Source organism: Schistocerca americana, chromosome 4, assembly GCF_021461395.2.
Source record: "Schistocerca americana isolate TAMUIC-IGC-003095 chromosome 4, iqSchAmer2.1, whole genome shotgun sequence".
NCBI lineage: Eukaryota > Metazoa > Arthropoda > Insecta > Orthoptera > Acrididae > Schistocerca > Schistocerca americana.
Genome location: NC_060122.1, coordinates 417,333,731 through 417,347,756, shown reverse-complemented (window position 1 = coordinate 417,347,756; position 14,026 = coordinate 417,333,731). Strand labels below are relative to the sequence as shown.

General features: G+C 39.9%; 1 protein-coding gene across 1 annotated transcript in view; it reads left to right on the top strand.

Annotated features, from left to right (window-relative positions):
• The window catches only part of LOC124613141 (nephrin-like), an 840,812-nt gene extending 827,798 nt beyond the window's left edge, over positions 1-13,014 (top strand). Inside the window, exon 15 of the mRNA XM_047141759.1 lies at positions 10,130-13,014. Within this exon, the coding sequence (XP_046997715.1) occupies positions 10,130-10,405 (276 nt within the window). The 3' untranslated portion in view covers positions 10,406-13,014. The remainder of the gene's footprint in view (positions 1-10,129) is intronic.
• The last annotated feature ends 1,012 nt before the right edge of the window (positions 13,015-14,026 follow it).

The following is a 14,026-nucleotide window of genomic DNA, read 5'->3' as shown; positions in this document are numbered from 1 at the left end:
ATTACGCTTATTATATGTTGAGGTATAACATCCCTTTCTTCAATTTCCCCTTATGTAACTCCATTAACTACATCAAAAGCTTTGTCATAGTCATAATGACTGTGTATGTGGGATATTTGTATTCTCTGTCTTTTTCATTTGTTCATATATGTGTGAATACCTAAGGGACCAAACTGCTAAGGTCATCTGTCCCTAGACTTACACACTACTTAACCTAGCTTATGTTAATAACAACACACACACCCATACCCGAGAGAGGACTCGAACCTCCAACGTGAGGGGCTGTGCAATCCGTAACATGGCGCCTCAAACCGCGCGGCCATTCCACCCTGCTGTCTTTTTCAATAATTTGGCAGACAAGAGAAACACTGCCTACGTGAGGACTTCCTTTCCAAAATTCATTCCGTTCTTCCGAGAGAAACGTTTCTGAAAGTATCTATAGTCTGTTTATTGTTATTTTCTCATATATCTTGTATCCAGGATTCTAAGGACCTCGATATTTATCAGACATTGTATCCCTTTTTAAAGAAACACTTTAACGACAACAGTTGGCCGATCCTATGGCCTGTTGCTGTATTTTCAACGAGTTTTAACAAATTTTAAGAGTTTTAAGGGCAATGAGTATCAGGCAAGTTTAAATATTTCCACGTTGAGATTGTCTTTCGCTGGAGAAATTCTTTTTGCGGATATCTGTAACTTAGCCTTTTGTTCTTCGGCTGATATAAGCTCAATATGTCCGTCTCGTCACAACTGCAGTTTTCACTTTTTTCCCGTCACTTCAAAATTAATCCAGCCACTCATTTTCTTAAATTGAGTTACTCTGAACCATATCTCCTTCGTCTGTATTAAGTTTTTTCGGCATCTTATAGGTTTCAATTTGATGCCCACGTATACCTCGCATCATTTCCCTAAGAAAATGTTCCCACGTAAGTTGTGCTTTATTTCACTCAGAAAATCTTCCCAGCTTTGTTGTTTAATTTTTCTTGTCTATCTTCTGGCCACGGCTGTGTGCCACTTTTACACGATATAGTCTTCATGGGTCTCTGATTGTAGATATTTAAGGAAACAGTTTGCCTTCAGGAAAGATAAAGCACCGGAGAGGCAGTTCTAACTATGTGGCGCATATTGAAAGAAAAACTGAAGAAAAATCAAGTCTGCTCATAGGATCTGTCGATCTATAAAAAGCTTTCGACGATGTAAATTGTTGCCAGATATTCGAAACCCTCAGAAAAATAGGTGTGAGGTCTACGGAAATGATACAATTAAGCTATAGGATGGACGGATAATATAAATCATTTATGAATTTTGTGAAAACCAAGATCGCTTAAACTTTTTAATGCATTTACACTTCGTTCTGAAAACATGTATGTGAATATATACGCAAAGTGTAATGCCAATCTGAAGATGGTGCCAAGATGTTACCGAAATTAGTAATTCGAATGAAATTCAAGCGACATTGGCTTTCACAGAAAATATACATAAACAAAGATCGCCCATTAAAATGTGTAAGTTATGTAATAAAAATGATCTATAAGAGCCAAGAAGAAATTATAAGAACAGAAGACCAAGACCGAAGTGTTGGAATTAGAAAAATTGTAGGCAAGATTTTTATACTTCAGTCAATACTGTTAAGTATATACATCGATTAAGCAATGACTGAAATTAACAGTTCTAGAGTGCGATCCATATTCACGGTGAAAGGACTTCGTTGTACTAAGTAAAAGTTGTGAAGAGTCCAGAACATGTTGAATGAAATGAACGATCTAATGAGCATGGAATACGGTTTGAGCGTAAACCGGAGAGAAACGGTACTAAGGAGTAACAGAAATATCATTAATAACGTACTCAACATCAAAACTTACGTAGGCGAAGAAAAGGAATGATGCTGTCACGGAAGCAAAAGATTCGCGATCCGGTAGGTCTGAGACAAAGGATCTACGCTGCAGTAGATGCCATAATATCCGTCATGCTAATGAAGATTTGGCAATGAGCGGAGTACCGTATCGATGTCTGTCTAGCTAAAAACGGTGCCCACACTGATCTGTACCGAACTGCATCAATTCGTTTGAGCTCCTGTGTACAGTGTTGGACAAATACGAGGTCTGTTCAGATAAATCGTAACTTTTTCCACAAAATTATTCTATGCTTACCTTTTACTTATTGTGCATGTTTTCCTTCTAAATACTCTCCTCCACAACTGATATACCAGTCCCAGTGTCTTACTCACTTCCGGAAGCAGTCTTCATACGGCTCTTTTTGGATCGCGCGAAGTGGCGTCTGAGAATTTTCTTTTAGAAAAGGTAGGAGGCCAGGTACTGGGAGAAGCAAAGCTGTGAGGACGGGGCGTGAGTTGTGCTTGGGTGGCTCAGCTGGTAGAGAACTTGCCCGCGAAAGGCAAAGGTCCCGAGTTAGATTCTCGGTCCGGCACACAGTTTTAATCTGCCGGGAAGTTTCAATTTTCTTTTATCTTGTCAAACATTGTTTATCTTCGTCCTTTCAGCAAGGTTTTCAACTTAGGAAATTAAAAAGAAAAGTACACAGCGGCCAGGTCAGGCAAGTACAGAGGAGCTGCACAGTGACTTCGTTTTTTGTGCGAGAGTCACACAGGAACAGGCATGAATGTACGGGTGCCTTATCGTGATGCACGAGCTGTGCATTGACTCGCCACATTTCTGGCCGTTTCCGTCTCACATTTTCTCATAGGTGTTGCAACACGTCCCGATAGTACCATCGACAACAGTTTGTCCCTGTAGCACGAATTCATGACGAACTAATCCTTGAATGTCAACTTAACCTACAAGCACGGCTTTGAAATTAGACCTAACTTGGTGAATTCCTTTTCGTCATGGAAAACCTTTCCCGACCGATTGTGAAGATTGGAACTTGGGCTCAGAATCATATCCGTAGACCCATATCTGATCACCGGCTATAATTCTCTTAAGGGGAGACAGAGGGCAATTTTCATCCCTATTCTGCCAATGCTGTTTTATCCTTGGAATAGGTACACTTTTCAAAAGAACTATAAGTGATAAAACAATGAAATTTTTACTGCATATATATATATATATATATATATATATATATATATATATATATATATATATATATATATATATAACATAGATGCCTCAATTTATAAATAAATGAACGTAATATTTCTTATGGTTTTGAAGAAGTAAATTATTCTTTCACAAGTAAAATTTAACTTCTTTTGGACATTAATTAATATAAGACAGTTTCTGACTGTTTAGTGTTTCTCAATTTACTTATAATAACTTATTACCATCTGCAGTAAAAATTGATCAAATTTCATGTTTATAACCCCATTAGTTTATCAAATAATGGTACCTGATAAATCAATTTTAAGTTTAATATTGCACTTGTAGTACAGTTATTCATGAGAATTATTTACCACTAATATTTTCCTGCACCATACTGAGCATCATCTGAATCACACTGATCTTCTTTTCTTCCCTTGGTCCCTCTTCTTTTCTGTCTGGCTTCTTTTGTGCATTTTAATTTAGCAATATCTACTTTGCAGATTCTCTCTTTATCTATTTGCACCAAGGATTTTGCAGTATTTCCTCTAGATTTTATGCCCAATAGGGTCCAAAACTTCCAATTTTCTAATTACACCATCACTGAAGCATAAAATAGCATCATAAACACCAAATTTGAGGATTGTAAGCTGAACAAATACAGTTTTCAGTAACCAGTTCCAAATGACAGAATTCACACATTAATTAAAATTTTTGGTTTTCCCATTAAGACATTTCTTTAACAAGGTATCTCTACAAAGGTCTCTAAATACGGGTTTAACTTCATTCATTACTGATGCAGGTAAAGAATGTTAGTGGCCATATCTGGCACTTCTCCTGTTCTTGCACCAAGTGTCGGGATCATTCAGGCAAAGACCGTGCACTGGATTTTCATTTGTGAAAAGCTTATGCAAAAAGATAGCCCATACAGACTTTTTATGTTTTCTAAATTCCCTACATTTCTTCTTACGGCCAAGCCATAATAATTCTGTAATCTATCTATATCAACATTTATCAGGCGACCTTTACCACCTCTCTTCTTACTATCTTCCAATACTATTTTTCACTATTCATTCAATAATCTTCTCAGCCTGGACCCCATTTTCTTCTGAACATGCCCAATGCAGTCCAATTTAGATATTGTGACATTATGACCATAGGGTTGTTATGCTTATACCTGGTCATAAGCCTTGCTGTCATTGTCTCCTAAATACTGTGTGTATCTGACACCTCTGCTTGCCACTGAATTAAAAATTCTGAGAACTCCTGCTACTTCCATCCCACCACTTGGACCAGTATAATTCATCTGACAGTTATGTTCATGTTCTTTCTCAGTTCCACTGCCACAAGTTTTACAGTACTTGCGTAGAATCACTACATCAATTACCTTGCCGGTATCAAATGATGTAGCTGTCACGACACCATTGAGTGAAGTGTGTCCACGTTTCTGCCAGCTGCCATCAAAACATGCACAAATATCACCAATTTCACTGTCATCACTTTCCTTGAGTGCTTCTTCAGCTGCTTCCTTCATTGAGATATTACAAACTTCAGCAACAGCAGTACGAATAACATTTTTGTAAGACATAAATTTTGCAGGAGGATTTGGAATATCAAGTAATCCACATAAGTTTTTGACTGGCTACATCCATTTTCCAATAGATCTAAGACCATAAACTAGCCTTATGTTGTTCTCATATAAATTATTATTTGCCATTTTTGATGTCATTGTTGTAGCAACTGCACCACATTTTGTACAACTCAATGTCAGGTTTGACACAATCCGTTTACGAAGACGCTGATTCTCACCCAAAGGTACGTCACCACCACATATTCTGCACACAGTATTTTTGGAAATGAAATCACAGAGCATGCTAAGGTTCACCATAATGTTCCAAACGAATGTCCATCCCCACAAGCTGACTGGGAGGAAATGCCTTGAAGACACTGCAGTTTCCTTCTTGATGTGCTGATTTTCTTTATGTCTAACATTCCTGGGTCCTTTTATCCCACTAATCTCATTTACCGTACTTTTACGTATTTATTTCCTCTGAATTTTAATTTAGGCCAGAATTTATTTATTAACTGCACTTTTACGAAAACACTGGAACCAAAGAAAATACAAAACAACACGTACTTCACTCACAACAAACTTCACAAAGTACAGCCATTAACGCTCAAAAACAATAACAAACACGATCGGAAAAACGAGTATCGATAGTAGATAGAGGGTAGGAAACACTGAAGTGATAAAACAATAGAAGCATTAAATAATACACAAGGAGAAAAACAAAAAACTTTTCAAGCAGGAATGACCAGGCATTTCAAATATGCTAAAATTTAAAAGTCGTATATTTGAAGGGCACTTGCCTTCCGTCTTCCCTTAAGGAACCTCTCTTTCTCATTTGTGCTATCCAAAAGCTTTTCACAGACTGCGGGGTAGAGAGTGGTCTTCCTGGTCTTCACTCATTATTTGCCGGACGAACTTGGCGGCAACACGATGCATTACAATATGCTGAGTCAAGATTTTATGATGTGCTCCTACTGAAATGTAGGCCTTCTGCAGTCTCTCGTACAGTCAGTCTTCGATTGGCAAGCACAGTTTCGCTGACGTTCTTGACTCGAGCATCGTCCGTAGACGTCAAAGGGCGTCTTCAAGAAGGGACATCTTTAACTTACATCCAGCCATTTTTAAACCTTGCGAACCATTCGTAACATCGATTATGGCTTAAGCACGCACCTCCGCAGGCTTCGTGCATCATTAGGTGTCTCTCTCTACAGGTTTTCTTGAGTTGCACTCTCAATTAAATGCAGACACGTTGCTCATCTAACTCTGCCACCTCGAAAATCGCAGCTGTGCGGCACAACATTCTACTCAATTCAGCACTGAGCAATAAATAACAGACAAACAACAATGAGACTTGTGGCAATTACACATTAAACACAAGCGTATGCAGGGATGCCAACCACATTTCGCTCCAACACGCCACTGGCTCGGAATTGCGAATGTCCCGGAATTTTTCGAGCAGACTTCTTAAAGTCATAAATCTTAATAGGTTCCGAAATACAGAGGGGTCCTAAAAATGCATCCGGTCTTCAAATGTCCATAGCTGTTTAAACAAACTGATGGAGTTGTCTCATATTTGGTAGTGTAATAGTTTCTAGTTCCGGCAATCGCCACACAAGCGTTACATTGCGTTGTTTTGTTTTGTCAGGTGACAGTCTCCAGATAGTCAGTGTTTTGTTCTCAGTTACACCTAGTTATTCGAGTAAACATGGGTGGCGCAAGGCTTACATTCGATGAAAGGAAGTCAGTTTTGAAGTGGTATTTTATGTACGAAAACATTAACGAGGTTCAATGGCAATGGCTAAATGAGTATCAAACAGAGCCACCGACACTTTTAACGATTCGTCGCATTCGAGACAAATTTGAAGCCGAAGGCTTTGTTATAGATGTACGTAAACAACGATCTGGACGACCTGTAACCGTAACAAGTCCAGCTAACTCCCGTCGTGTGTTACAACAATTCACTCGCTCACCACAGAAGTCTGTGTGACAGTGTGCCCGTGAAGCTGGAGTGAATCGCTCAAGTGTTCGGCGAATTCTGAAGACAGTAAAGTGGAAGTGCTACATCCCACGACTGCTACACTCAATGAACGAGGACGACCCAGACTTCTGTACTGCGAGTGGTCTACTAACATGGTGCGCAACGATGAAGAGTTTCCAGAGATGCACAGTTCCAACTCAGTGGTACAGTAAATCGCCACAATTGCATCTACTGGGCCGCCGAAAATCCGAACGTCCATATAGAGGAAGCCGTGAATTTGCCAGGAGTAAATGTGTGGTGTGGGTTGTCTTACCGGGGCTTGATTGGGCCATTCTTCTTTGACGGCACAGTTACCGGTGAGGTGTACCTTCAGAAGCTTCAGACATCAATTTTACCTGCCATCCGAGACGTGTGTGGAGACGGAAGAATTTACATTCAACAACATGGTGCCCCAGCCCGCTACCAAAATCTTGTTAGGGCGTATCTCGACGAAAGTCTACCAGGACGATGGATAGGCCGTAGAGGTGCTGTGGAGTATCCACCACGTTCCCCAGACCTAACTCCTCTGGACTTTTACCTGTGGGGAACACTAAAGGACGTCGTTTATCGACAAAAGCCACCCACATTGGATGGACTCCGAGAATCCATCGTACATTCGTGTGCACACATCCAACTGAACACGTTGCAGTCAGTAGTTCGTGCTGCAGTTCAGGAGGAACGTTTGTGTGTGGATGTTAATGGTGACGATTTCGAACACCTACATGATATCTTGAAGGAGGGTAGGATGCCAAATGGGCCGACTTTGTGCACGAGGGGCACCACAGGACATTTTAATTTCCATTGTCTATACTTGTACTAATAAATTCATATAACTTTGTTACCATGACCAGGAAGGATTCAGAATACACTACCATAGCAGTGGAAGTTCGAAAACTTAACGAAACAACTTTCTTTACACGTCAAATTTCATCATTTTTTTTCACTTACTAATGGCAGCATCTGTATAGGTACACTTTTCTTCATACGTAAGAGAGATTCTTCGCTGAATCTTGCATACCATACTTAAAGGTGTATGAAACTCTAGAATTTTCCACATCTATTAAAAACTGCGGTAAAAATTGAGGTAATTAACTATAAAATTTGTGTTTTTTCTAAACATGAAGTTTAAGATATAAGAGCTCATTCGTTTTTTCATAAATTAAATAGATTCTAGAGTTTCATACACCTGTAAGTATGGTATGTATGCTATGCAAAATTCATCGACTTCATCGACAAATCTCTCTAACTTATGAAAAAGGTGTACCTGTAGCGACAAATGCAGCCATAAGTAAGTGAAAAAATGATGAAATTTCACATGTAAAAGAAAAATTATTTTTTTATGTTTCCGAACTTCAACTGAAATGAGTGTGAATCCTGAATCCTTTCTGGCGATGCTGATAAAGTTTTATGACTTTCTTTGTAAAAGTATAGACACCGGAAATTAAAATGTCCTGTGGTGCCTCTACTGCTCCACGTCGGCCCGTTTGACGTCCTACCCCCCCCCCCCCCCCCTTAAGTTGGACTTTTAAGCTACATTTTCACCAAAAATGAGACAACTGCGTCAAATAATTTGAAAGTTACGGATAAATTCTTTTGGACCCCTCTGTATACAGGGTGTTACAAAAAGGTACAGCCAAACTTTCAGGAAACATTCCTCACACACAAAGAAAGAAAATATGTTATGTGGACATGTGTCCGGAAACGCTTACTTTCTATGTTAGAGCTCATTTTGTTACTTATCTTCAAATCACATTAATCATGGAATGGAAACACACAGCAACAAAACGTACCAGCGTGACTTCAAACACTTTGTTACAGTAAATGTTCAAAATGTCCTCCGTTAGCGATGATACGTGCATCCACCCTCCGTCGCATGGAATCCCTGATGCGCTGATGCAGCCCTAGAGAATGGCGTATTGTGTCACAGCCGTCCACAATACCAGCACGAAGAGTCTCTACAATCGGTACCGGGGTTGCGTAGAAAAGAGATTTCAAATGCCCCCATAAATGAAAGTCAAGAGGGTTGAGGTCAGGAGAGCGTGGAGGCCGTGGAATTGGTCTGCCTCTACCAATCCATCGGTCACCGAATCTGTTGTTGAGAGGCGTATGAACACTTCGACTGAAATTTGCAGGAGCTCCATCGTGCATGAACCATATGTTGTGTCGTACTTGTAAAGGCACATGTTCAAGCAGCACAGGTAGAGTATCCCGTATGAAATCATGATAACGTGCTCCATTGAGCGTAGGTGGAAGAACATGGGGCCCAATCAAGACATCACCAACAATGCCTGCCCAAACGTTCACAGAAAACCTGTGTTGATGACGTGATTGCACGAATGCGTGCGGATTCTCGTCAGCTCACAGATGTAGATTGTGAAAATGTGCAATTTGATCACTTAGGAATGAAGCCTCATCCATAAAGAGAACATTTGCACTCATCCGTAAAGAGAACATTTGCACTGAAATGAGAATTGACGCATTGTTGGATGAACCATTCGCAGAAGTGTACCCGTGGAGGCTCAAATAGCTCTGAGCACTATGGGATTCAACTGCTGTGGTCATTAGTCCCCTAGAACTTAAAACTAGTTAAACCTAACTAACCTAAGGACATCACAGACATCCATGCTCGAGGCAGTATTCGAACCTGCGACCGTAGCGGTCTCGCGGTTCCAGGCTGCAGCGCCTAGAACCCCACTGCCACTTCGGTCGGCCGTGGAGGCCAATCAGCTGCTGATAGTGCCTGCACACGCTGTACATGGTACGGAAACAACTGGTTCTCCCGTAGCACTCTCCATACAGTGACGTGGTCAACGTTACCTTGTACAGCACCAACTTCTCTGACGCTGACATTAGGGTTAACGTTAACTGCACGAAGAATTGCCTCGTCCATTGCAGGTGTCCTCGTCGTTCTAGGTCTTCCCCAGTCGCGAGTCATAGGCTGGAATGTTCCGTGCTCCTTAAGACGCCGATCAATTACTTCTAACGTCTTCCTGTCGGGACATCTTCGTTCTGGATACCTGTCTCGATACAAACGTACCGCGCCACGGCTATTGCCCCGTGCTAATCCATACATCAAATGGGCATCTGCCAACTCCGCATTTGTAAACATTGCACTGACTGCAAAACCACGATCGTGTTGAACAGTAACCTGTTGATGCTACGTACTAATGTGCTTGATGCGAGTACTGTACAGCAATGAGTCGCATGTCAACAGAAGCACCGAAGTCAACATTACCTTCCTTCAACTGGGCCAACTGGCGGTGAATCGAGAAGTACAGTACATACGGACGAAACTAAAATGAGCTCAAACATGGAAATTATGCTTTTCCGGACACATGTCCACATAATATCTTTTCTTTATTTGTGAGTGAGGAATGTTTCCTGAAAGTTTGGCCGTACCTTTTTGTAACACCCTTTATAAAAACGTCTTTCTATGTTTCTATCCCAGACACGCAGTACCTGCCTGTTTTGTATAACCGCAACGTATCCGGCGTGTCTGCGCAGGTGCGGCCCGCGAGCGCCGACGTGACGTACGCGGAGCTCAGCCTGCCCCGCAGCGTCAGCGGCGGCGGCCCGGACGCCGCAGCAGGTGGTTCCGGCTCAGCGCCCCGCAGCCAGCGCCGCTACCCGCCCACCGTGTACGCTCAGATCGACCACTCGCAGCGCGCCGCAGCCACATCCATGCCGACGTCGACGCCGCCACCGCCTCCGCCGCCGCCGCGCGAGATCGTCACGGTGCGCACGCCGCTCGTCGTGTCACCGCAGGAGAGCTGCGTCTAGGCTCAATTGGCCGACGCTCCGTTCGCTGGCTGCGCGCTAGCGTGCTGCTTCGTTGCCAAAGGGACAGCTCCCAAGCGACCGTTTCCTCAGGAGACTTCCGTCTCTATCTAGTCAGGTCGCACCTGTAGCCTTCGCGTGCTCCTTGTACACACTTTTCCTTTTGCTACGTGTGCTACCACGTGGCACTAACATCTTAAATATTTGTCTTCCTAAAGGAAACAGGCTGGAGCTAATGTTTATGTGAAAGTAAATTTCTACCCAAAACTAAGTCTTGCTGAGGTACTTCCTCGTCCTCAGTCATTCTCCAAAATAATGTCGAATAATGAAACCAGTCAGTTTCGAGTCTAACAATACACGGTATTATTTAATTCTATCTGAATGATTAGTGTACTTATCTGATAAGATACGGTATGAACTGAGTATGAAAATGCTCTGAAAGCAGTCAACAAGAGCCTGCACAATTGCTTAAACTGTCCATTTGATGGGGCACTAAGAATGCATGAAATAAGAAAGGTTAGTAGCCCAGTGTCTGTCAAGGGAGATGTCCAGTAATTCCTTCTAGCAAACGTATTTGTGTCACCTGTAAAGACGACTTCGTGTTCTGTACACCGTCTGTACTGTAATACGTGCACCAAACAGTTCTGATTAAGACCTCTGTGGTGTATCATACAGAGATTTTTGCTCTTATGTTTCTTCCGGTAACGAATTCCTAATGTGAGTAAAGAATGACAACCGTAAAATACTTAGATGCGTGTAAAGCAGGGTACCTTTGTGTTCATTTCCCTTTCATCAAACCTAAGTTAGGTTTATGTCCCAATTTCATCCGTGTTTTGTTAATAAAATATCTACTAGGAGACTGTTTTCAGGGTTTTATTGTAAGATTGAAAGAGATAATCCAAGTATGATTCGTATGCACAGTGTGTGTATTTAGAAATGATGCTGTGTCTTCAGCTTGCATTTAAAATACGGTAACATCTTGACGATTAAATTAAAAAGCTCCGACCAGGTTCAGTCGCTGCTCCACTAGCGACATAAAACAACTCCCATCTGCGCTGTACGAAATTTTACAGTAATGGTTATGACACGCTAGTCAGATACATTGATGACCTTATTTTTTATTTATACTAGTATAGCTTATATTACCAATCATGATCGCTTTATTGTTATTTCTAAGTTATTACCGTTTTCTCAAATAATCAAGCTTTTGGAACGTTTACAAGTAGGTATCTTTCACAATTTTATTCATTCTGGCGTTCCGCAAAACGTCAGTCATACTTTGGACTACATGTACAATGTTTGTTTCTACACGTAATTTGTGTATGATCCTACATGTACTACGATTACAATTATATTCTGGAATAATACACAGTCTACTTTTGAGCGACGTCAAGTTTTAAGAAAACTTACTATTGATTTACACCTGTGTCACTCCTTTCTTGGAAGAACACCAATAAATAAGGTAACCGACTCACTTCTTTTGCTAGGTATTCACGTTAATATAGAAAATGACTGATTTCGTAAAAAGAAATTTATAATTTTACGCAGAGTGGGATTTATTTCCAATTTTTGAAGCGTTTCTGTTACTTGTGGGCACTCAGAAACAGGTTCACTATCTCCAATAACGTTTCCTGTATACCTTTTTCTGATTGTAAAGCTCCATATGTCCAAATAATGTTGTCACTCCGGAAACGAGCTAGCGATATAGAAAGACATAAAACTGATAAGAAATGTAAGTTTTTTCAAACATAGGATCCAGGTGATATTACAATATTCTAATGGCTGTGCAGGATATATTTTGAGTTTCCCTTAGAACAGCTGTCTCCTAGCTCAAATTGCTTTGAAATTCTCTTTATAGTTCAATGGCTCCACTAGGAGCAAGTCTTTGTTGGTACAGCACTGGCTACAATTTCTTTGTGGACGTATGTGTGGAATAGGATAACGTTACAGGAGGCACAGGGTTTGATAGGGTATTTGTAAGATTGAAAGAAATTATCTACCTATGATTCGTATGCACTGTGTGTGCCATAAGTGATAATGAAATTAATAAGAAACTAAAGGAATAGACACCACGAAACTAAACGTATAGGAAGTAGATAAAAAACTCGGTTCTAGAATGTATATAACATAACACATAAAACTATTTTTGTATGAATGTTTTCTATAGCTAAGAGTATTCTATGAAATATTAACAAAACGGAACAATGTTTCTTAAATATTTCACATCTGTACAGGTTTATATTTCACATTCAAAGTCTGAAAGGAAAGACGAAAACAATTTCGAATCATGTAGAAATATCAGAGATTATGAAATTCTCAGAGTGCATATCAGCACTTTGTCTTTTGGGACATTCACGTAGAGGTAATTGGGATACGAATGTAACATTATTATGCACTGTAATCACTGTGTGTCATTTGTTTCTCTATATTTCTTTTTCTTTACATGACTGTGATATTGGCAGTAATTTTCATATCGGTTTGTGCCGTTATGGCTGCTCTCCATTTGAAGATGTATAGAGCAAAATATATTTTAATATTACTTTTAACAGAACTTGTTGAAATATTGTATGTTTCTGAATGACATAGTATTAATAAAACTGAATATAAAATGATCAGATTCCTTTCAAATATATTAAGAAGAACCAGCAGAGAACTTATGCATTGATCTGAAATATTTCTCAACTATATTATTATAAAATAAGCAGATTACAAATGGACATTGAATGTGTACATGCTGTTATTCGAATAAAGTGTAAGGAACTGGATTATTTCAAATTCATCAATGTAGCTTACTCGATAGAAAATTTGAACGGTGGTTTTCTGTAAGTGATATTGGTAACAGTTCTGCTGTCAGCATACAGGTATTGTTTGCAGTTTAACATCTGTCTTTCTGAATGCATGTTGGCGTTCACATTACGTCAAGTTCATGACTCTAAGTTATTCACTACAACTTCATTAAGATTCAAGTTCTGTCAGTCTTCAACTCCAAGTCGTATATATTTATCGTCTACAGGAAAAGTTTATTTTCTACAGCAAATGTAATGATGTCTGTTTATAAAAGGTTAGGCAATTTATATTGTGTTGTTTTCACAGATCAACTAAATGGTAGACTCTACTTACACGGTTTGAGATACACAATATGAAAAGCAATGCTAGTTTTCCTTTATTTTGCTTTATTTGTCTATGATATGAAAAATAACTACAAATCATAAAACAATACAAGAAGCAGCTTTATGTAAACGTTGTCAATTGCCTTCATAGTAGCTACTTATTTCGCTTACCATATTATTGTTGGAATTGCAGAGGGATTAATTGAAACAGCAGCGTAATTAGTGAGAAAACACTTCAATTAACGAAAGTGTCAAAAATATTGTATATGTATTTATACTTATAAAGCTCTACAAGCCTCATGAGTGTGGAAATAAGAATATCCTCATGTAACAGTTTGCTACTATTTGTGGCAACTTGTGAGATGAAAATTAGATTAATTTCTAAACGACAGTAGGGAAGCTGTGAATATAGTTTTCGAAGTAATTTTTCCTGTGTTTGTACCCACCGGACTGTAAAAACTATAGAGGAGTGAGCGGTTACAGCCACAAAACGTTAACAGACTTCAACATGTAT